Source organism: Eurytemora carolleeae, unplaced genomic scaffold (assembly GCF_000591075.1).
Source record: "Eurytemora carolleeae unplaced genomic scaffold, Eaff_2.0 scaffold746, whole genome shotgun sequence".
In the NCBI taxonomy this organism is placed as follows: domain Eukaryota; kingdom Metazoa; phylum Arthropoda; class Copepoda; order Calanoida; family Temoridae; genus Eurytemora; species Eurytemora carolleeae.
The window spans coordinates 16,518-42,228 of NW_019396773.1; the positions used below are offsets into that span (position 1 = coordinate 16,518).

At 33.6% G+C, this 25,711-nt stretch overlaps 2 protein-coding genes across 2 annotated transcripts; both read left to right on the top strand.

Moving 5' to 3' along the window:
* Positions 1-293: 293 nt before the first annotated feature.
* LOC111708529 (SKI family transcriptional corepressor 1 homolog-B) lies at positions 294-8,618 on the top strand. Its single transcript, XM_023481933.1, has 9 exons — positions 294-297; positions 1,118-1,125; positions 1,648-1,766; positions 2,325-2,501; positions 2,875-2,946; positions 3,975-4,095; positions 4,689-5,116; positions 6,884-7,127; positions 8,442-8,618. The coding sequence occupies exons 1-9, from the start codon at positions 294-296 to the stop codon at positions 8,460-8,462; spliced, it is 1,194 nt and encodes a 397-aa protein (XP_023337701.1). The 3' UTR covers positions 8,463-8,618.
* A 6,304-nt stretch (positions 8,619-14,922) lies between these two features.
* Positions 14,923-18,695, top strand: LOC111708543 (uncharacterized). Its single transcript, XM_023481949.1, has 4 exons — positions 14,923-15,000; positions 15,604-15,808; positions 16,393-16,501; positions 18,240-18,695. Exons 2-4 carry the CDS (start codon positions 15,607-15,609, stop codon positions 18,376-18,378), a joined length of 450 nt encoding a protein of 149 aa, XP_023337717.1. The 5' UTR covers positions 14,923-15,000; positions 15,604-15,606; the 3' UTR covers positions 18,379-18,695.
* The last annotated feature ends 7,016 nt before the right edge of the window (positions 18,696-25,711 follow it).

Genomic DNA, 25,711 nt, shown 5'->3' on the forward strand with positions numbered 1-25,711 from the left:
ACAAAATCAGGTTCACCTAATTTCTCCTTACTAGACCTAGATAGGTTAGATTCTCCGTACTAGACCTAGATTAGTTAATTTCTCCGTACTAGGCCTAGATTAGTTAGTTTCTCCGTACTAGACCTAGATTAGTTAGTTTCTGCGTACTAGACCTAGATTAGTTAGTTTCTCCGTACTATAAAGTTAGATTCTCCGTACTAGACCTAGATTAGTTAGTTTCTCCGTACTAGGCCTAGATAAGTTAGTTTATCAGCACAAGGCCTATATTAGTTAGATCTTCGCACTAGGCCTAGATGAGTTAGTTTATCCGCACAAGGCCTATATTAGTTAGTTTCTGCGTACTAGAACTAGATTAGTTAGTTTCTCCGTACTAGGCCTAGATTAGTTAGTTTCTCCGTACTAGACCTAGATTAGTTAGTTTCTCCGTACTAGACCTAGATTAGTTAATTTCTCCGTACTAGACCTAGATTAGTTAGTTTCCCCGTACTAGACCTGGATTGGTTAGTTTCCCCGTACTAGACCTAGATTGGTTAGATTCTCCGTACTAGGCCTAGAATAGTTAATTTCTCCGTACTAGATCTAGATTAGTTAGTTTCTCCATACTAGGCCTAGAATAGTTAGTTTATCTGCACTAGGCCAAGATTAGTTAGTTTCTTCGCACTAGACCTAGATTAGTTAGTTTCTGCGTACTAGAACTAGATTAGTTAGTTTCTCCGTACTAGACCTAGATTAGTTAGTTTCTGCGTACTAGAACTAGATTAGTTAGTTTCCCCGTACTAGACCTAGATTGGTTAGATTCTCCGTACTAGGCCTAGAATAGTTAGTTTATCTGCACTAGGCCTAGATTAGTTAGTTTCTTCGCACTAGGCCTAGATTAGTTAGTTTCTGCGTACTAGAACTAGATTAGTTAGTTTCCCCGTACTAGACCTGGATTAGTTAGTTTCTGCGTACAATCATAATTCAAGTATAAAAGACTATCTTAGTTTAAGTATTTAGAAACTAGCATAATTCAATTATTTAAAAACAGTCATAATTCAAGTATTTAGAAACTATCATAATTCAAGTATAAAAGACTATCTTAGTTTAAGTATTTAGAAACTAGCATAATTGTATTTAGAAACTCTAGTATAATTCAAGTATTTAAAAACAATCATAATTCAAATATTTAGAGACTATCATAATTCAAATATTTAGAGACTATCATAATTAAAGCATTAAAAGTTTAAGTATTTAGAAACTATACTAATTCAAATATATCATAATTCAAGTATTAAAAGACTATCTTAGACTTAGTATTTAGAAACTATCATAAGTCAAATATTTAGAGACTATCATAATTCAAGCATTAAAATATTTAGAGACTATCATAATTCAAGCATTAAAATACTATTTTAGTTTAAGTATTCAGAAACAATCATAATTCAATTATTTAGAAACTATTATAATTTAAGTATCTAGAAACCATCAATTAGTTTCAGTAGTATTCAGAAACTGTCATGAACTATGATAATTTAAGTATTTAAATACCATCTCAGTTTAAGTAATATTCAGAAACAGTCATAAACTATCATAATTTAAGTGGCTAAAAACTATTGATATTTTCATTGTATTTGATTTTAAATGTAAATCATCTGTTTTCTTTTTTAGGAATTTTCTTACAATGAAATCCACAATAGAAGAGTTGCACTGGGTATAACATGCGTACAGTGTACGCCGGTTCAACTAGAGATATTACGCAGGGCTGGCGCTATGCCAATCTCATCCAGGTAAACAATACTCAGATATTTGTTAATTAAAGGAATTGAGTCTTTGCCACACACTCTGATTTTCTAATCACTATATCTTTGGAACCAAGTGTTGCATATCTTAGATATTTCGAACTATGAATTCTGTTAGATCAAATAATCTGAGTTTGAAATATCAAAGGTTTACAACATCGAGTTCTAAAGATATTGTGGTTTAAATATTTGATTTTGTTCCAAAGACTCAATTCCTTTAGTTAATCTGTCAATTATCTTCAGTCAGGTTTAACTTCGATAAAAGAATATATATTTGAGAATGATACTTCATTAATATTGCTGCAATTCTGTTATCTCCTGGTTTCCCTGACTTGGCCATTTTCAAAATTGTTCATTTCGCATTTCGCATAGTATTTGAGAAAACCAACAGCAACGGATCTCAAGAAAAATGGACTTTCTATGGCGAACAGCCTGCCAATGTCAATGTGCGTAGAGAATTTTAAAGATCCGTATCGGATGCTTTTCTGCAAATACTCATCACAATAGTCATCCTTTGCTCCGTCGTTTAATCTTTCTCTGTTTAAGGAGATGTGGTATGATCACACGAAGAGAAGCTGAGAGATTATGCAAGAGTTTCCTTGGAGATAATTCTCCTCCTCGTCTACCAGACAACTTTGCTTTTGAGATATATCATGAGTGCGCCTGGGGTTGCAGAGGACAGTTCTCTCCGTCTAGATACAACTCATCTAGGAATAGAACTACGTTAACATGTTTCTAACCCACCCCCACCTAACTCTCACAAAAAAAAAACAATTAAAAAAAGAATATTTTTTATGTGTACCAGTAATCATGAACATTTCATAAATACTTAGATAATTTAGACTATTTTCTGCATAATTTTTTACTATTGTCTAAAGGAATTCAGTCTTTGCGACAAACTGATGCAACCTGATGGTGTAAACCTTTAATATTTCAAACTTAGATTATTTGATCTAACAGAATTCATGGTTTAAATATGGTCTACGAATCTTTTTTTGTAATGAAATAGGGATTAGAAAATCAGATTTTGTGATCTACTTTTCGATCACACAGCAGCTAGATATGAATTTAATCTTGACGGAGTTCTAATGTTTAGAGCTAAATGTATTAAATGTATATTTTGTACAGTTTTCTTCTCTCCAAACAAGTTCGTGTTTCATTCTCACAGGTAAAATCACAAACCAGTTCACCAGTTCACAAACCCATAGTTCACAGAGTTCAAAACTTAAGACAGTTAGTATCGTGATAAGACCTAGAATCGGAAACTCAATTTCATGAATGGGGTCAAACATTTTTGTGGATGCCAATATTTTTTGCAACGAAATATTATTTCATGTGGTTTCTTTATATTTTTTGATTTGTATTCTGATTTCTCAACTTTAAATCCATGAAACCAGAAACTCGGATGTTCTGATGGTTGAAAGGTCTGCCATCTTAAATTCAATCAAAAAGTTCTGAATACAGTTGTCTCTGAAGTTTTATCCTTTCAGGGTAACCCTGTATCTTATGACACAAGAATTAGACAGTTGTCACAAATAAACTTGAACACAAAATGACAGTTTTAAAATTAGTAAATACATTCTTATGAATAGATCTATTTAAGTATATTAGTTCAGAAAGTCTGTTTAAAATAACAAATAATAGAATGTTTTGTTCGGAATATAGGAGATAATTACTTTTTTGTTCAATTTGGCAGATCTGTTTTTATTTTTCGACGTATGCCTATACCACCTTTCATTTTTAGCGAACACTCCCTTAAAACGTAGACTTTTTGCAATCTAGAGGCTTCTAAAAATCTAAGAACATATTAAAAATCATACGCTATTATTTTGCTTTTATTGTACAATGCAAAAAGTAAATGCTGACTTTAACATTTAAAATATTTTAACGATTTTTATTTTTCAATGTTCTAGTCAACAAAATCAAACTTTTTTGTGTCAGAATTCGTAGATTTCATACGAGCTATCTAAACTACAAACTTCAGACTGAAACATGAACGCATGGTATGTTTTAAGAATACTATGGGTGTGTTCAGACTGAAACATGAACGCAAGGTATGTTCTAAGAATACAATGGGTGTGTTCAGACTGAAACATGAACGCAAGGTATGTTCTAAGAATACAATGGGTGTGTTTAAGCTGCAACATGAACGCATGGTATGTTCTAAGAATACAAGATTAAACCAGTTATTTTTAGAATAACAGATGATACGAAGTACATTCAACCTGACGCTGCTAATTTTAACTCCTGGAGGAGACATATTTGTCTAGTGGGAGATCCTCCAGATGAGGTGGTTCATGCATGGGAGGATGTGAAGGTAATATTCGTCCTTCAGGGTGTCCCCAATAAACATGAGTGACGACTTCTATATCGTTTTTGGTTAGCGCAGCATTATTACCAGAACACAAATTTAATATCAAAACTACTATTTTTATTTACTGAGCTATCGAGAAATCTGTCCAGATTCAAATTCATTGAATTAAAACAAAATCATTGATTTGTTTAATATCTCCGTCAATTTCGAAGATAAAAAGAAGGCAGATTACATTTTGGACAGATCATAACTCATAAGACGTTAAATCTTTTTGTTTTTTAGGACACCCTATATAACTTTTCCTCCTTCTTCACAGTCATCCAAAATGTGCAAGCTCTAACCCAAACCCAATCAGCATTTTTTCAATTACTCCATTCATACTAACACTAAGCTAAACGCAAGCTCATTCAGTTCTTAAATTTACAAATCAGGCAAAATATTTAAATAAGTTTAATTGTTTTTAAAAAACTCTAAGTTTATCACGCATGAACAAAAAACTCGACCTTCAGCTTCCTAGTTTCATATTCTAATTATAACCTGATGTTTCCTAGTCGATCATTACTACAATGATAAAAAATACATATTCCTATTTTCAGGCTATGTTTAACGGAGGTACAAGAAAGAGAATGTTACCCTCTGGAGACTCCCCCACCCCTTCCTTCTCCTCAGAATCCCCTCTCCTCTCTCCTCCTCTTCCTAAACAAGTGAAGCAGGAAACCATCTCCGAACCTGAGCTAAGCGAACCTATCCAATCTTTTTACAAGCTCCCGAACCTTCCAACCAGGAATATCCGGGAGTATCTATGGCCTAGGCCCCAGTATCCCTTCCTATGGCCTGACCGACCCCTAGCTCCACCCTTCCCACATCCAGGTCTTCCAGCAGCTATACCTGGAAAAGATACACTCTTCCAACCCAACCATACACAACCTTTCCTAGACTTCTTCTTCTCCAACAACAATTCTAACCTGGAGAGAGAGAAGAAACGAACCTCGGTATCAGAGTTTATGGACGGTCCTTTCTTCAGGTAATAAACCATTTAGCTCAGGGTTACAATATCCAATTCTATTTAAATACTTTAAATATATTAATTTTCATTCTCAAATTGATTTCTGAATATTTTTAAAACAACTGTTCCAAACTAAAATTTTCTATTCAAAATATCAAGTTATTTAATTGTTTAATTATCTATCTGTTCAGTTCTATAACTGTTCAGTTCTCTAACTGTTCAGTTTTCTAACTGTTCAGTTCTCTAACTGTTCAGTTTTCTAACTGTTCAGTTCTCTAACTGTTCAGTTCTCTAACTGTTCAGTACTCTAACTGTTTAGTTCTCTAACTGTTCAGTTCTCTAACTGTTCAGTTCTCTAACTGTTCAGTTCTCTAATTGTTCAGTTCTCTAACTGTTCAGTTTTCTGTGTAACTATTTTTCTTTCCTTTATCACGCTCCAAACATAAATCTAGTTTCATCCAAAATCAAGTAAAATTAGATTTTCTCCTGTTCCCGTAATTTTATTGGTTTGATTGAATCGAACCCAGTATATTTTGACTGGATTACTGGTTGGCGCAGATTCTAAATTTGATTGGCAGCATCAGTGAACAAATCGATCTTTTATCTAATTTGATAGAAAACTCATTTTCGAGTTCAGAATAGAAAAGGATTGTACAGAAATCTGCAGGTTCTGAAACTTTTCCTTTCCTGTTTCTTACTAAATATGTATCTATACACCTGTTTCTTTACTAAACCTGTATCTTTACATGTTTCTTTGCTAAACCTGTATCTAAACCTGTTCCTTTACTAAATCTGTATCTTTACATGTTTCTTTACTAAACCTGTATCTAAACCTGTTCCTTTACTAAACCTGCATCTTTACATGTTTCTTTACTAAACCTGTATCTAAACCTGTTCCTTTACTAAACCTGTATCTTTACATGTTTCTTTACTAAACCTGTATCTGAACCTGTTCATTTACTAAATCTGTCTCTAAACCTGTTCCTTTACTAAACCTGTATCTAAACCTGTTTCTTTGCTAAACCTGTATCTGAACCTGTTTCTTTACTAAACCTGTACCTGAACCTGTTTCTTTACAAAACCTGTATCTAACCCTGTTCCTTTCCTAAACCTGCATCTGAACCTGTTCCTTTACGTAACTTGTATCTGAACCTTTTCCTTTACTAAACCTGCATTTGGACCTGTTCCTTTACTAAACCTGGATCTGAACTTGTTCCTGTACTAAACCTGTATCTGAGCCTATTCCTAAACTAACATGTATCTGAACCTGTTCCTTTTACTAAACCTGTATATGAACCTGTTCTTTTACTAAACCTGTATCTAAACCTGTTACTTTTACCAAACCTGTAACTGAACCTGTTCCTTTAGTGAACCTGTATCTGACCCTGTTCCTTTACTAAACATGTATCTGAACCTGTTACTATACTAAACCTGTATCTAATCCTGTTCCTTTACTAAAGCGGTTTCTAAACCTGTTTCTTTACTAACCTATATCTAATCCTGTTCCTTTACTAAGCCTTGTTCTAAACCTGTTTCTTTACTAAACCTGTATCTGAACCTGTTCCTCTACTAAACCTGTATCTAACCCTGTTCCTTTACTAAACCTGCATCTGAACCTGTTCCTTTACGTAACTTGTATCTGAACCTGTTCCTTTTCTAAACCTGCATCTGGACCTGTTCCTCTACGAAACCACTAAACCTATCTGAACCGTTCCTTTACTAACTTGTTCCTCTACTGTATCTAACCTAAGCTTGTTCAGTTACAATATCTGTGCCTGCTTTTAGACCTGGATTTAGAGAGTCTGCATTCCAACCTTTCAACAAAGGAGAAGAGGAGAAGGAGGAGAAGAAGCGGGAGAATAATCCTGCTGAGTTGGATGAAGAAGATTCTGAAGGAGATGAAGTAGTTGATATAGAAAGGATCGAGGACAGAGAGGAGGACAGGGGAGAAGATGAGGAGAATGTCCAGGTTGAAGAGAAGGACGGATCCAGGACGGAAGACAGAGATAGAAGAGAAATTCTTCTGAAGGTAATAAAATTCTCAAATATACCGTGAAAAATAAATCTTCTGAGGATGAAATGTTTTGAATACTTTTGTAAAGGAGAATAAATTAGAGAGAAAATTATATTTAAAAATAGAAACCAAATAAGAGGTCTAACAACAAACTATGCAATTGTGATGAAAATATGGATTGCATTCAGAGCAAGGTTTAATTTTGTTTTCTATCTGTTCAGTTCAAAATTACGGCAATGCCGTGCACTTAATTTAAAGCTGCAAAATTCATTAACTTGAATTATTTTCATGTCTCCATGTAGTGTTGCATTAGCATAATTTTATATTAATTAAGTATAGTTTACACTGTTTCCAATTTGTTTACATAAGCTTGGTGTCAACAAACCAAACATCCGTGTAATTATAGTAAACGGTTAACCAGACAACACAGGACTATATTGATGTAACTCCAACCCCGGAGTAATTAGACCCAATCCTGCAGTGCTCAGGGTCTAACTTGGAAACTTTATCAATATTAAGAGTTTGGTTAACCTATCCAACCTACAGTCAAACTTTCTGACCAGATATACAGGCAAACAGAAACTTTTAATCAATTAATATACTATAATATAGATTAGCATATCATTATATAGTTACAGCAGACAGGAGGGGATACAGATAGATAGATAGATAGATAGATAGATAGATAGATAGATAGATAGATAGATAGATAGATAGATAGATAGATAGATAGATAGATAGATAGAATATGCCCTGAAGATGGTTAAATAAACCGAAAAGGAATTGAGTTTTTTCCACAAACTCAAATCTTCTGATCCCAATATCTGTGCAACCAGATGGTGCAAACCTTTGATATTTCAAACTTAGATTATTCTATCTATAAGTATTAATAGTTTGAAATATCTAAGGTCTACGACATTGGGTTGCAAAGATATAGAGAATAGAAAATCAGAGTTTGGGGCAAAAACTCAACTCCTTTCTAAAAGAGTTTTTGTTTTTTTGTTTCACGGATCTGAGAGTGTTAGATTTAGAAGAATTGTAGATAGATAGATAGATAGACAGATATTTTTGAACTGTATCATTGTATATTTCTTAGTTGAAGAAGAATAAGCTGGAAAAATTAATTTACCAGGAAAAACTGTAAATTCCTTTCCAATTTAGATCAGAAAATTTAATATTGTATATATTTGGGGTAAAGATCAATATTTTCTTAAATAAGCTCGAAACTTTCATATATCAAAAACTCTTTTTGAAGAGCTAAAACTTTCGCATGAATTTGTCTTTTGCCGTTTGGTTTTGGTTGGAGTCTTCTAATTATGATTTATTTAGCATTTGAGCACTGTTTCCTAAATTGAGGAGCAAGATATTGGAGCAGTAGAAACAAGGTTGGGAGCATAGAAGAAGAATCATATTTTTCTGCAAGAGATTAACCTTGAAATTCTTTAATCAAAACAAAACCTTAAACTCTCTAATTTTGCAATAAAAAACTGATTTCTGTTTTTTACTTAAAAGGATTACTGCATAATTTTTACTTTATTTTTCGTTGTCGTTATTTAATAATTTAAAAAAAAACTAATTCTGAGAGCGTATCCACCCCCAAAGTAGGAGTTTTGTTCTTCTAATTTGCGCTCAAACTCAGGATTTACAGATCTTTAAAAAGTGAAATATGTCTCAAATGAATCCGAAAAAAGTTTTCGACAACACTGCGTACTAAATTAAACTACCTTACATAGCCGGTCACTCCCTTTAAACTCTCTAATTTTGTAATAAAAAACTGATTTTTGTTATTTTCTTAATTGCTTAATTATATTTTCAAATGCATCGCTCTATATCTTTATGTTGAATATATTCAGATAAAGATTTTCAAAATGGTTTCTACATGAAGCTGCTTCTTTCTTCTTATTTTTTCAAAATATTTACTACATGAAGCTGCCTCTTTCTTCTTATTTTTTCAAAACTTTTATAAAAAGCTGTGTTAAGACAATATGTTGATATTTTAACTTTAACCTTCATAATGACAAATTTAATATGTTTTTTTATTTCCTTAATTACAGGTAAACATGTAAACATGTGCGTAAATTTATTATTCGGCGTAAAACATGTTTCCACGACTTCAACTAAAACAATTTTCCACAATTTACATATTTTTTTCAACCTCAATTTACGCGCCGTAAGAAAAAATTCGACGAAAAAATAATCGAACTGAAGAATCTGGTCACAAAAAATTACTTTAACCCATGTTAATAGTTAAGTAAATATCCTAGCATGTACCACAGTTATGTAATTATATTGGTTTATTATGTAAATGTATGTAAATAAAACTCCTTTTTTATAACAATTATTTCTCGATTCTCTAATTCATGAAACATGTTAATTTTATGTTTATAAAGATAGACAAAACTGAAAAATAAATACTTGTTTATGAAACAGAAGATTATCATGTTCGCATTTTCTTTTCAGAAACGGTATATCGTTTAAACATTACTTTCTTAGTTCAAAAATCTAATTTTTGTTTTCTTGTATTTCTTTAAATGTAACTGAAACTAAAATTATAATGATTTACCCGTCAATAACTTTATATAGTAATTACACTATATACACAGCTACAAAAAATATCGGTTTGTATTACGGTAAAAACAAAAGCAGGGATCTGGCGAAAAATATTTACTTCGATATATATGCCTCGTAGATCGCTGTTCTGTGCATTGACCTCGTTCTTATGCAGATCTAGATTAGATTTATTCCTCTTCGATATTCCCAGTGTTTGTCATACCCTGCAATGATATCTTTAATTAAGGGATCCACCATTTTTCCTCAAACTTAAAACTGCTCACATTAGATTAAGATTAAGCGACCTGAGGTCAGCTGGTATATATATATCTAGAGAAAGAATAAACTAAGTTTGTATAAAGAGTAAGGTTTAGTGAGTGTATGGATATCTCAAGGGAGCAGATTAGTGCACTGGAAACATACTCATTTCACACTTCGGCACACACACACAATACCCTTACAAACTCACACTCACTTGCACACTTACATTCTCACTCACTCACTCCATCGCCCTCTCACTCACTCACCTCTTCACTCCCACTCTCAGTCATTAAGTCACTCACTCTGCACTCACATCCTCGATGCCCTCAATGCCCTCATCAGACACGTATACAAATATGATACATGTAATTATATAAAGATCTACATTATAACATTCAAATTTCGAGAAAGACATACTAAAGTAGATACCGGATATCTCAGGATGAGGGAATAATTGTTTTAAATGTAGTAACTGATAGAAACTTGAAGTTACGCTTACAGTTCCTTACCTTCAAGCTAACAAGCTGTTACGTATCGAAACAAATCAGACTTTCAGGATCGTCCTACTTTTGCTCCCCAACCCCTCGTCCTACTTCTGCTCCCCAGCCCTTCGTCCTACTTTTGCTGCCCAGCCCTTCGTCCTATAATTCTGCTCCCAAGCCCCTCGTCCTACTTCTGCTCCCCAGCTCCTTGTCCTACTTCTGCTCCCCAGCCCCTCCTCCTACTTCTACTCCCCAGCCCCTCGTCCTACTTCTGCTCCCCAGCTCCTCGTTCTACTTCTGCTCCCCAGCCCCAAAATGATTTAATCTAAAGGGGCTCAAGACGTCATTTCAAGTTACTTTACCTTTGTAGAGACATGGCATGACCGATTCACAACTTTTGTCAAGGAGACAGAATTGCTTATGAATTTTATTAAAGAAACGCATCTAATTGTGGAAAACTATTTTTGTTGCATATTTTATAATGTTTTTCGGGTTTCACTGAAAAATAAAACATTTTCAATAGAATTTTTTAAACCGCTATTTACAAAAATATATTCTAAAGGATAGAATTCTATAACGGGCAATATATGTACCGTCTTTCATGCAGATGAATTTCTTCCCCGTCCATGATCCGACGACGGTTTAAAATACCGTTGTTAATCGGAAATGCAAGTCTATAATGCAAGTCTATAATGCAAGTCTATAATGCAAGTCTTTAATACAAGTCTATAAATAGAACTAAGTCTACAGTCCATTCAACTGAGATTGAAATAAGATACCGGTTAGCAACAAACGATGAGACTTCAGAGACGACTGTACATAAGTAATAATATCTGTTTCCTTAAATTAATGGTTGAAATCGTCATATTTGAATAGTTTTACGTCGTCTTTCCAGTCTCATCCTTTGTAGGAAACCCTGTATTGTAATTTGCACTGGAATACTCACAACTTATTTGTTTAAAAAACAAAATTCAAAAATTAGTTTCTAAAACCAACAAACCTTGAACTGTTTCTAATACTCTTAATTATTCTCCTATACTCCCATAGGTTTGGAAACCAAGTTTGCAAACCCTGTAGAAATAGTGTCTAGTCAGCAAATACAAGATTACTTAGTTTCTAGAACACTGATTACATAAAGGGTGAACCTAAAAAAACCACACATAATACAAATTCTTCTCTAATTGTTTAATGCATTATGATTCAAACAGTTTTATTGGATATATTTTAGTGGTTACATATATATTTGAGTATTTTGAAACTTTTAGTAGTCTCCCTTCTGGATTTGACGGCCTTCTTTGTCTATAACAGCTTGTAGTCGGTGGGGCAGAGATGCCATTAAATGTCTACATAGAGCCTTATCATCGTCAATCTCTCTCCATGCTGCAATGATGGCTTTCTTCAGCTGTTGGTCATTAGAGCATTCTTTTTCAGCAACCTTTCCCTTAAGAATACTCCAAACATTTTCTATTGGCCATAAGTAGTGATTTTGACACTGAAATCAGTATTGATGATCTTTCCCCACTTTCTGTCATTCCTCACTCTTCTCCCATAAACACTAAGGAACATCCTTGCACACTCCACACGTCTCTCCTTGTGCTCATCTGACATTTTCTGTACCTTATACTTGTGGTATGCCTTATATCCATATTTTTTCATGATTCTTACAACTGATGTTTGAGAGACTCCAACTCTTTTAGAAACAGACCAAGTGCTCCTGCGTTCCTAATTGTTCATCAGTCTCTTCACCTGGGCAATCTTTCTTCCTGGAACAGAGGGTCGTCTATTCCCCTTTAGGTGATCAGCACAGAACCCATACATTGCAAACTTCTTCTTCTGGTAGACAACAAAGCTTATCAGGCTTTCTTTTTTGATTGCATTGACAGTGTCAGGACCGGGAACTGCACCAATATACAGTCACTTCATTATTTCACCATCACTGGCATGTTGCTTTTTCTGGAGATAGGTCTCTATCTGTGATTTCAAGATGGATTTAAGCTTTTTATCCATTTTTTCTTGGTAGATTCACTATCAACTGGTCCCAAATAATAGTTTTGCGGATTTTCATCCATTATTATATGGTTTTTCTTAGTAATAATCCAAAAAATCCGTTTTGTGTGGTTCTTTTAGGTTCACCCTTTAGATAGAAAAAGAGATTACAGACCACTGTTACATAGATAGAACAAGCAATTACAGAACACTGTTACATAGATAGAACAAGCGATTACAGACCACTACTTCCATAGATAGGACAAGAGATAACAAATTTCTGATTTCAAAGATAGAACAAGATATAACACACCAATGATTGCATAGATAGGACAATAGATTTCAGAATATTGATTGCACAAAAGGGACAAGAGACTACAGACCGCTGATTACTTAGATAGGACAAGAGATAACAGACGGTTATTACATACATAGGACAATAGATTAAAGACCACTTATAACAAAGATAGGACAAGATATTACAGACCAATCATAAAATAGATAGGACAAATGATTACAGACCACTGATTACTAAATTGTACGAAAGATTAAAGACCACTGATTGTATAGACAGGCCAAAATATTACTATTGTCTTATCTTATAAATCTTATATGAATACTTCAACTATCTATGCAATCTTTGATCTAATATTTAAACAAGTCCAGATTACATCTTAGCCTCTCTTAGTCTCATTCATAGATTTTCAGAAAGATTTAGCAGATGTTTAATTTTTCTACATTCATATATCTCTTTTTATCATACAATTACACTTAAGTGTACTGATCCTATCCCTAGCTTCATTTATTTTTCCTCTCCTACTCACTCTCCTTTCATTCCCACCATCTCCCTCCTCCCTTGCTTTGTCTCTCTCTCCTTTCATTCCCACCATCTCCCTCCTCCCTCACTTTGTCTCCCTCTCCTCCCTCTCTCCCTCCTCCCTTACTTTGTCTCCCTCTCATCCCTCTCTCCCTCCTCTCCATCGTTTTCTCTTCTCGTCATTTCTCCCCTTAATTTATCCCTCCTCTTCATTTCTCCCACCTCTTCATCTCTCCCACCTCTTCATTTCTCCCACCTCTTTATTTCTCCCACTTCTTCATCTCTCCCACCTCATCATTTCTCCCTCCTCTTCATTTCTCCCACCTTTTCATTTCTCCCACCTCTTCATTTCTCCCACCTCTTCATTTTTCCCTCCTCTTCATTTCTCCCTCCTCTTCATTTCTCCCACCTCTTCATTTCTCCCACCTCTTCATTTCTCCCACCTCTTCATTTCTCCCTCCTCTTCCTCCAATCTTTCCCCGCTCTTTAATCCAAACTATTAATATAGGATAAAACCAATCCGAACTATGAAGGATACTTCTAGATCAAACACAAGTTTAGATTGATATTTATACTTGAATTAATAAATTCTAAACTGCGGAGACCGGATTAAGGGGAACACAACTATTTATAAAGTTAAACCTAAAATTAATATATTTCAGATCTAGATTGATTTCCAATTATACAAATATAGGAATCAGAATTGAAGTATATGTATGTTTATTAAGAAATCTATAGATCTCGTGACAAGTTGTTAGACTCACGTATTAGTTGGAAAGAGTGTAAAGCCTAACGTCTTAAAAATTAGATAGGAAATTCGAAACAAAAAAATGTTTGTGTGATTAGTTCTTAATCATCAGACAGTTCCATGTTTATCAACTAACCTTGTCTGATCTCTGCAGTATGGAATTTCAACACTTTCCCTCTCAGCTCAATATACAGGGTGTCCCACATCATATTAGACCGTCAACGGGTCTAAATTGCGATTTTCGGGACTAATAAGAAAATTTAATTCGAATAAATCAAGTTGAAAAATAACATAAGGCTTATATAAGAATTTTCTTGCAGAAAATGATAAGTTCTTCGAGTATTAAGGGTTTATTTTGTCGTTAAAGATTAGAGATAATCTAATATGATATGGGACGCTCTGTATTTAATAAACCGACATAAACCTCTTGGACCAATCACAGATTTCTATTTGTCCGTGAAAATCTTTCTAACCATTCCTCCCATTTCCAGCATTTACATACAAGAGAACTATAGTTTGACATTAAAATTATAATATCTTGAATTATATAAACCCCATGTTAATATAGAGAATATTAACCCTAGATAGAATGGAAACTGGTTTTGACACAGTACACTCCACATTCTACATTCTTCAGTCGGAGATTTCAACGTCAGGACGACGAGTGTATAAAATACAATATACGGGTGAACGAAAAGTTAGGTAGATACCAATATTAGATATAATGGTAAAAGGAGGGTGAAGTTTTAATATATAACAAATATTGTTGGTATCGTAACATTCTTGAAAAAACAGGTTTTGAAAATGCACTTAAATTGCGTCATTCTGTCATATGATTTAGTTTCTAAGAAATAGAAAGGTTGGTTTCAGTCATTCAATGTGGTTTAGTTATCCTAAATATCTAAATATAAACTTCTGCTTGTGTTCTTGTAACCCTAATTTCAATTTTTAGTGTCATTATATACTTTTCAGAGTATAAAAGTGCAGGAACAATGAACGAAAAGTGAGAAAAAATTCTAAAACTGCATTAACAATATAGAACAGGTAACATTTTGTTAAAATTTACTCTATCTGTTTTGTGCTTAACTTTTTTACATATCTGATGCATCCGTACTCTGGGTTTCTGAGTGTTTTTACCCAGTCAGAATTTCCGTTTTATTAATCACTCGATCATTCGGAATGATCATAGTACTTAATCCTCATCCAGAATTTCTGTGGCAATAAAATTACTGAAACGGAACCGATTTACTGATAACCCATCCGTTATTTCTGTTGTATTAATTCATTCCGAATCTACGTTGTACTGATTACTCATTTAGCATTTCTGTTGTACTGATTACTCATCCAGAATTTCCGTTGTACTAATTACTCATCTAGAATCTACGTTGTACTGGTTACTCATCCAGCATTTCCGTTGTACTGATTACTTCATCCAGAATCTACGTTGTACTGGTTCCTCATCCAGAATTTACGTTGTACTGATTATACTCATCCAGAATTTTTGTTGCACTGATTACTCATTCAGAATTTCTTCATTGCAGTTGATTCCAAAGTAGTGAATACTCAATCGTCATAATTATAAAAAAATTTTATAATTCATTCATTTCACAAAATATTATGTTTTGTAATGTAGATTTTATATTTCAGAATATGGTTGGTCTACGGAGCCTGATTTTACTGATATTTCCTCTCCTAGTCTATACACAATCCAGTCTGCGTAGATGCTATACTTGCAGATCCAGAGGACAACAAGGAGACTGTAAAGATCCTTTCACACCCCCAGAACCTAGAATACCTGGTCTTCCTCTTCCTTCTCATACAGCAGCAGTACATGAGATCCCTTGCTCATCAGGTACATGATCTCTCCTGCTCCTCAGGTACATGATCTCCCCTGCTCCTCAGGTACATGAGCTGCTCCTCAGGTACTAGATCTCTCCTGCTCCTCAGGTACATGAGCTACCCTGCTCCTCAGGTACATGAACTCCCCTGCTCCTCAGGTACATGATCTCCCCTACTCCTAGGAACATGAGCTCTCCTACTCTTCAGGTACATGATCTCCCCTACTCCTCAGGTACATGAGCTCCCATGCTCCTCAGGTACATGATCTCCCCTGCTCCTCAGGTACATGAATTCCCCTGCTCTTCAGGTACATGATCTCCCCTACTCCTTAGGTACATGAGCTCCCATGCTCCTCAGGTACATGAGCTCCCCTGCTCCTCGGGTACATGAGCTCCCCTGCTCTTTAGGAACATGAGCTTCCCTGCTCTTCAGGTACATGATCTACCCTGCTCCTCAGGTACATGAACTCCCCTACTCCTCAGGTTCAAGAGCTCCCCTGCTCACTCTGCTTCCCCTGCTCCTCACGTACATAAAATATACATATACATAATTTTTTTTTTGTTGTTAGTCCTTTATAATTATATAAGTTTTTTTCAGGTTGGTGTCAAAAAACTTTGGACGGGTTGGATAAAAATGATGGAGATGATTTCGGAATTGCGACAGAACGAGCTTGTATGCAGAGAGGTCCAAGTGATGGAAAAGAACGGTAAACAATACATCTATTATCCAAACACCTTCATTTATATGAGAATATCCGATCCGAATGTACTTAAAAAGAAAGATGTTTATGACATACAATGTTACCAGAACAAAGGAGAGGGGGGGGGGGGTGTTAGGATTAAAGAACGGATTACTTGCTAAAAAAATTTTTGTTTTAAGCACTATATATTAACTTGAAGGTGTAAACTCCAGAATTTTGTCAACATTTGCTATATGATCTAGCAAAACTAATAAGTTTAAAATATAGAGACATATACAACTACATGAGGTTTCAAAAAGATATGGGTTTCAGAAAATAATATTTTGAATTTTTTTCTCTGTATAAACTCAAACAGATCTCGTGTAAGCCAGTATTAATTTGAATTAATTATTCCAGATCATTCATTTTCGTTAAATCTTGATTCTGTGTGGTAGGGCCGNTTTTATATTTACTCGTAAAAGCTCGCTTAGATTAATTATGGAATCCTCTTCTGAATGAGGCTTCAGGGCGCTTCGCGCCCCCTTTTCTATTTACAATTTTAGCTATGTTTAGTTGTCATTTTCGGGGATTTTTTAAAATTCATATTGGTGTATTTTTAAAAAAATGGATGTGTTACCTTTTTTTCCGGACAAAATATTTCAATTTATACGGTCCATTTAAACCTTCCCCTGGATCATGTCAAACAGACACGTCAAATTTAAGATTTTACCTGTTTGAAGATTTTACCTGTTTGAAGATTTTACCTGTTTGAAGATTTTAAAAACTGTTATTTTGTATTTCTGATCATATCACCAAGATATGCTAAAACTTAAAGACGGATGTTAATGGTTTTCGATCGCCAAAATCTCAATTTTTTATTTAAAACTATTATTTTAATTTATTGTTCGAACCATTAACATACATAATTTAAACTCTTATTTTAATTTAAAATCTCGAAAGAACAAAGCCAAGAATTTCATTTTAACATGCTTTAATTTGTATTTGTTTTTTGTTTACATTTGTCAACATTGCTTATAGCATCAGGAGCTGTGACGTCATTTATGTGTCCTAGTTTTTTGTACCTTTATTATCCTATCAAGTCTGTTTAAAGGGACTGTAGATGGAATTTTAAGGGACCCCACATTTAAAAAGGGAATTCATAAAATTCAGTTTGTTTAAATCTTTATCCAATGATGAAGTACTTATTATCATTTTTTTAGATACCTCATTTTCAATTTATGATTTCTGTAATAAAAGTGACTGCAGATGTATGCTTCAGAAATAAGTTAGGAAGAAGTCAGAAATGAGTCCTTGAGATTAAAAAACGACGATATCTTCGTTATCATTACTCAGATAACGTTTAAATGAATGGTCACTTGAAATATTACGTTTAAAGTTCCTTTCAGTAGATATGAATTTTTATATAAAAAGAATATTACCAGAGCTGAAAAGTTCAGAGTTAGATACCCTTAATACCGACCCGCTTAATTTTAATAATATCCACTGTGCATTGGATTTCTGCTTAAGCAACTCTTCTCCCCTCTGATTGAATATCCTTTCTGGATTCCGACCAATAAAAGTTATCTTATTAAATGGCGCGCAAAATCTTAAATTTTCCGGTTTCTGATTGGCTGTTCGGGATTCTTCATACGCTACTCAGATTAACAAAAAGAGGAGATCATGCATTAATCTCGATGTCCACAATTCTAAAGTTTTAACAGCTTATCCTGTATATTGAGTGTGACTGTATACAGTTTATTTTAAGGTGTGCGTATGTAAAAGTGAGAGCTACTGAGGTCTATATGTGCTTCTGTAAAGGAGATCTCTGCAACTCTTCTAGAAATATCCTTCCCTCTCTCTCCATCCTCATCCCTTCCATCATCCTCATTTACAACCTTCTGTAGAGGAAACTATCCTTCCCTCCCTCTCCATCCTCATCCCGTCCATCATCCTCATTTACAACCTTCTGTAGAGGAAACTATCCTTCCCTCCCTCGCCATCCTCATCTCTTAAAACTTCCTCATATGCAACCTTCTGTAGATGGAAATATCCTTCCCTCCCTCGCCATCCCCCTCTAGTCCACAGTATCATATACAACCTTCTTTAAAGGGAAGTATCCTTTATGTCTCCATTATGATCATGCACAACATGTTTTATGATTTTAATTTATTAATTATATATTTATCGATTTTAAGAATAAATCTATGTTTTCAGTGAAACATTATTCAAGATATTTAGAAGGAAACTAATGAATTTAAGTTTTTAGAAACAACAATTCTCCGATTTTAAAACTATGTCAATTATCTGAATAGGCTTCTTAGCAAAGCTTCTCGTTTTTTCATATTTATTTATTTCTAAAAATAGTATTTTTAACGTGCGTAACAGTTGATCTCTTAACCTTACAAATCGGCTAAAAGTCTTTTATCGTCTGGAAAATAGGATTAATTAAAAAATCATTATAGGGATATCTCCTTACATTTTGTACATAATCATTTGATATTTCTATCTGCTTCGTTCTAACTTTATGCAATCCTTGATCCATCTTTTCTTTCCCTTCACCCTGTATCACATATCCGTATTTTGTATTATTGACTAAATATTAATTTTACAATAAACCTGAAGTACTGTATATCCACTAATCCTCTAAAGTGAAGTGTATATATATATTGTTAAAATATTTGCCAAATTCTCTCGTTGAGCAAGATTTTTCGGTAATATACACAGATTGGATCACGTCACAACTGATTCAATATGATTTAAACTTCGTAGCTGTTTCTTTCAAACTAGCAAACCAGGAGAAAACAAAAACAAAAGCTCTTTTAACGTTATACCATAAAAGTTAGATTACAATAAGTCAATTCTTTGCCAACCTGCTTTAACCAGAACCGGTTTGTTAACCATGTTTAGGGATGATGAAATCTGCAAACTTATAATTTGAAGTGTCCATACATTGATGTCAAATTTGAAGTGTCCATTCATTGATGTCCAATTTGAAATCCCCCGAATAATGTGACTTAAAGGATATAGTTAAGTTTGTGTAGGATTAGCGGGGTTGAAAGAAGATTACACCACTTCATCAGTATATATATATTGTATACAGGGGGTTCCAATAAACATAGGAACTAAGAGTCAATCTCCGAGTTTGTTTCTTGCAATTGAGATACATATGAGACATTTAAAGAATCTTAAATGAAAATTTCTCAATATCTCAGTTTTAAAAAAAGAAAAACCACATTTCATAAATCCCAGGTCGGCCAAGTTTTTTAAAAGTATACTATTATAAATTGAGTCTAAAGTCGTCAGTCAATTCTGATGTTTATTATGGCTCCTTGTACATAACATCCTCTACATGGTGTCCCAATAAACATGGGAATACAAAATATTATTTCTATCAAGTATTACCTACTCAAATTGTCATATTTAAGTAAAGTAAAGGCAGTTTTGTTAGTCATTGTAATAGATGTCTTTGTAAATTCTGCAAGATAAACAGTTAAGAAGAACAAACGTACTTTGTCTGTACGTATTCAGTATTTTCTCATTTTATTAGTACAAAATCAAAACACATAAAAATCTTAACTCTAGGAGACGAAAGATCTATACGGATAACATATTGGGACACCCTGTAGATTTATACGGATAACATATTGGGACACCCTGTAGATCTATACGGATAATATATTGGGACACCCTGTAGATCTATACGGATAATATATTGGGACACCCTGTAGATCTCAATATTTGCTGAAATCTGTTGGGTTTAGAAGACTGGAATCATCTACTAGAGGAACTATGGAGTCTGGACTGCTCCAGGGAACCGGAAAATTTTAGAATTGAAAACAAGATTTTTTTCTGAGGAGTAATTATGTTTAAAGGGACTGTTAAGGAAAAGGAAAGGGGGTTTTTGGCTAAAGACTAGAATTATTATTAGTCGCGATCCATTTCAAGAACTTCTAAGCTTTAGTTCATACCCCCTTTAATTTTGACTTAAAACAGTTCCTTTAAGGAAGGTTTCTAATTCATAGCCAACAATCTTACCCACGCTTTCTATAAAAAACATTTGTTAAAGTTTTAGAAAATATTGACTAGAATCTAATAAACCCTGGTTTTATTGGGGCGCAAATAACTGAATAACTTGTACAGGGTGTCCCACGAAACATGACAGTTGGTAAATAGTTTTGAATGTCTTCTTCCACATTCTGTTTTAGATATTAAAGACTTTTTTCAGTTTATTTCTTTAAACAAATGTTCAACTTATGCATATTTTACTGTGAAATCAATTTTACTATAATATAACTGTCAAATAAAAAATGTTATTTGTTCCTTTAGTATCAAACAAATTATTAAATTTTGGAAGAAGACATTTTAAGCTACTCACCATCTGTCATGTTTAGTGGGACACCCTGTATAAATGATTTCTGAAATAATTACCAACATATCGTTTTGTTGCGCATAGATATGTTTTTTTCCATTTTGCATTTTAAGAAGACTTATAAAACGTTAACTTTTTGCGTTTTTGCAATGTGATTATATCTGTGTGCACAGTGCACACATGTGGATAGTTGAACGGTTGGAAAGGAGGGGAAAGATAGCTGACAAAGAAGACGATTTTCGATTTAAATTTTTATCTATATCAAGCTGTTAAACAGCATAGATACACATAATCATAGAAGTCAAGAGAAGCTGTCAATTAAAAAAGCTTCTCTTTGATTACTTGTAAACTTGTAATTCAAAAAAGCTTGTTAACAATCAAAACTTAAATAAAAAGGTCGTCTTCATTGTAATGATGTAATCGCCTACGACTGTAGTAGGATGGGGGAGGTATAGTGGAAGGGTTGGAGAGAGAAATACAGTTGGGGGGATGAAGGAGGAAAGGGAAGGGGAATTAAGGAATATTTTGAAATATGTTCAATAAGGATTTTCATGTGTAATTAGATTACAGTTCTACACTGTGAATATACAGAGTAAATATTGGAAATAAATTAGGTAATATTTTTGGGGAATTTATTCTAGACTTAAATTATTCTTTCTCGATTCTTTCTTTACAGAAATATGAACTCAGTAGAACAGATAGTTCTCAAGTTGATTAAAAATATTATACTTTTTTCTAACGTTTTTATTAGACGATTCAAAAACCAAGCAGAACCCTGAAACATGATCCAAAAATGAACGTTAATTGTGGTTTAATGGGGTTCAGAAGGAAAAACTAAATATTTGAAGAATTATGACATGTCCAGCGGAAAAGACCATCAAGACATGTGATTCTACTTATCGATCTACACTATTATGGGCCAGCGTATATGTAATTTTGTGGGTGTGCTTCACAGCTGTTATAGCTGAGTGGACCCTAGATTTTTTGGAAAAATTTTCTAATCTCTGCATAGTGATAATTAAGGTTTAACTCTAACAAATTTTCATTCTGGCTATCGTTCATTTTATAAAAATAATTTGTTCTTTTAAAAAAACTTTTAAGTGAAGTTCAGGGTCCACATAAGATATGAACGTTGGTAGATCGTGTGCCCTGGAGTAACTATAGCTAAAATCTTGCAAACATAACTTTGCCTCCAAAGAATTGGATAGCATCAAATGGGTCTTGTTTTATGATTTCAAAAATGTTTTTATACCTTAAGAATTGACTGAGATATTATTTGTCTCAAATTCAAAATATAAAATATTAACAAGGTTGTTCAAATTTTAGTATCTACGACAATTTTTATAAAACAAAGAAAGAGGCTAATTTTTACAAAATATTTAAGACTTTTAATGTTTTTCTCTACTCCTTTGACAACTATTAACTATACGAAAACCAAAGACAAATTGTAAGTCCAGAGTCCAATGTCTAACGTACTGCATACACCCCAGCCATAAAATTACATCAAACCTTGTCTTTAATATATTACATTCTATTATATATCCATGACCCCAAAAATGGTCAAAAATGTTGCAAATTGTTTAAACCATATTAGTAAGGGTTCAGAAAGTATGTTTTTCAGACAGCCTAATATAAGCTTTTACATTGTAAACAAGGTGGTAAAGCAAGATTAAAAAATGACCAAGATCTGGGGTAAAGGAATTGAGTCTTTGCCACAAACTCTGATTTTATAATTATTATATCTTTTCAACCCGATGTTGTAGACCTTAGATTTTTCAAACTGTGAATTATGTTGGATCACATAATCTAAGTTTAAAATATCAAAGGGTTACAGCATCAGGTTGCAAAGATATAAAGATTAGAAAACCAGAGTTTGTGGCAAAGACTCAATTCCTTTGTCCCAACGTCTCTGACATAGGACCAACCGGATCTCAAACGTGAATCAAAACCAGAAAACTTCATAGAAGTCCTTCCTACATTAAATACTCAATCTTTCTTTTCTTTTGATCGCTCTTAAAGGGCCTAAAACAGACTCTGATGGATCAAGTTTGAAACCATTCTGCAAATTTTCTTGCTGGGACGAATGAAGCTGACTTACTTTCGGGAGAACAATTCTAACATTACAACATAGACCTGATTGACACCAAATGATCTAAAACATTATCCGGTATAAATATTGTGAACTTTAAAAAACAAATTTCAGGGCTGAGACTTCTAGTAGTAATCATAATCTTTATCAAATATCTGATTTTATTTAACAAATAAAAATTGTTTTGATTTTCCAATATTTTATTAAACGAAAGAGCGAATATTTTAATATGAATTGTTAAAAACCGGTCTGATAAAATCTAGTTTTGGCAGCATGAAAAAATAATAAATTTAGTAAATAACAAAAGGTTCGAAACCTAACTTAACCTTGATTTATGTACTTATGAAATAGTTGTTTTGTGTAAAAAAAACTTTAGTATTTAAAACAAAATTTTTCAAAATTAGTTTAATAGAACGTGGAGAATATTTAAGTTTAATTAAACTCATTTTTGTTAATTTGGACCCAGATTTTTTTTGAATTTTTAGAGACGACTGTACGGAATTTATCTAGTTCTTTTCCTAAAAAAACTAGCTTTTTACTTAGTTAAATCAATTAGAAGACCACGACTTTATTTATGGCAAAACTAAAGATTTAACCTTTAGATCGTTATATTTAGACAGTTTTGGGTTTTCAATAAAGTCTCATCCTGTGTGGATAACTCTGTAGGTTAACTAAATATGCATTTTTGTCGAAATGTAAATTTAAATGTTTAAGTTAAAGTAAAACTGTCCTGGGATTTGAATTGAGTTGTTTTGACGGGTTTAGAGGGATTGGTTGAGATAAATATTCCTAAACAGGATTGAACTGATGATCCGTTAAATACAGTTGGTTCAAGTCGGTACATGGTCTCCAGGGTACTCTGGAGATAGGAGGGTAGGAGATATAGAAGTAGGGTAGAGAGTAGGATAGGAGAAGGAGGAGTAGGATATGAGGCCTCTATAGAGGGTAGAGAGTAATAGAGGAGGAGGAGGAGGAGTAAGGTGGAGAGTACGTAGGAGGAGTAATGTAGACAGAAGGATAAGAGTAAGAGGAGCAGGAAAAAGAGGAGTGAAGAGAGTATTAGAGGAGGAGGAGAAAGAGTATGATTAAAAATAGAAGATAAAGAGGAGGAGAAGGGTAAAGAATAGGATTCAGACGAAGAGGAGAGGAGGAGTAGACGTAGTAAGGTTTTGTTAAGGACAAGACGAAGAGGAGAGGAGGAATAGAAGGAGTACGGTATTGTAAAGGACAAGACAAAGAGGAGAGGAGGAATAGAAGGAGTAGGGTATTGAAAAGGACAAGATGAAGAGGAGAGAAGGAGTAGAAGGAGTAAGGTATTTTAAAGGACACGACGAAGAGGAGAGGAGGAGTAGTAGGAGTAAGTTACTGAAAAGGACAAGATGAAGAGGAGAAGTAGAAGGAGTAAGGTATTGTAAAGGACAAGACGAAGAGGAGGACGAGCAAGGAAACTTGTTCAATAATTGGAGTAGTAAAGTTTAGTAGTTCTTAAAACCCAATACAATATTCCCAAAATAATGGGATTTCCAAAGTGTGATCCATCTTTTCGACTGACATATCAAGAAATTTGTCCTCAGGAAAGCTGTCAAAACTTATATCATCTTATCATAAAGATATGAAGAATACGAATTTGTTCTCCATTGGGTATCAGAGCCCGAAATGGATGACAGTTTCGTTTCTTTGGCTCTGTAGAAATACAATCTTATCAAAGGAATTGAATCTTTGCCACAAACTCTGGTTTTCTTATCCCTATATCTTAGCAACACAATCCAAAATTTGAATTCTGTTAGATCAAATAATCTAAGTTTGATATTAAAGGTTTACATTAGGTTGCAAAGATAAAGGGATTTGAGTTTGTGGCTAAGATTCAATTCCTTTCTATCTGTTCTTATAATGAATTTCCGTCTCTGAGTTATTTTTAATTAGATCTGAGCTTGGAACTTTAAAATGGTGGATATCGGGATTAATGCTTGATCCACCCTTTTTCTTAATCTCCAGATAAAATATTGCTTGTTCTCCTCATGAATTTAATCTCCAGATTAATTAACGGATCGGGATTAAGGATATCACATTCTAAAGTTTTCAGCTCTGATTCTATTAGAAGTAAAAATATTAACTAATGTTCTACTATACTTCCGTTCACGTTCAAACAATTGAATTCATTTTCGAAGACGACCTTCCTTAAGATAAACAGAAAAATTACTAGATTTAGATTTTACACAATTTGAACCACTTGAATATTATATACTTCAATAGATTAATGCAACATTTTCACAATCGAATCATAAATTATTCGTTAATTTTTCTTGCATTACAAAAATTTGCGAGTGGTTTAACCTCAAGCTTGTATATATATATATATAAACATTTTCTTGTAAACACATTCCAGTTATTGATTTTGTATAAAGTATAACGACGTTAAGTAAGAAATTATTTTATTTTAATGAAAAGTAGAATAAACTAGGAATGTTCGATTTACAGAAAAAATGGGTTTAAAACGGAATGAATTTGATTGTAATCGTTTCATTAAGAAGGCTTTATTCTTTCTTTTCAAAACCTTGAGAAAACAATTACGTTCATTATAAAATTTGTGCATAAAGAATAACCACTAATTTTAAAACATTTATCTCCTGGCTAATTTTGCCTCCATTATTTGTATATGGAATTTATTACGTATGCTGGAAAGCTCTCCTGTTGGTTTAATAATTGATATTTAAGTATTGATGTTGTATGCCTGTAGAGGAGGTAGACCTTGAGAATACATAATTTAGGAGATCCAGGA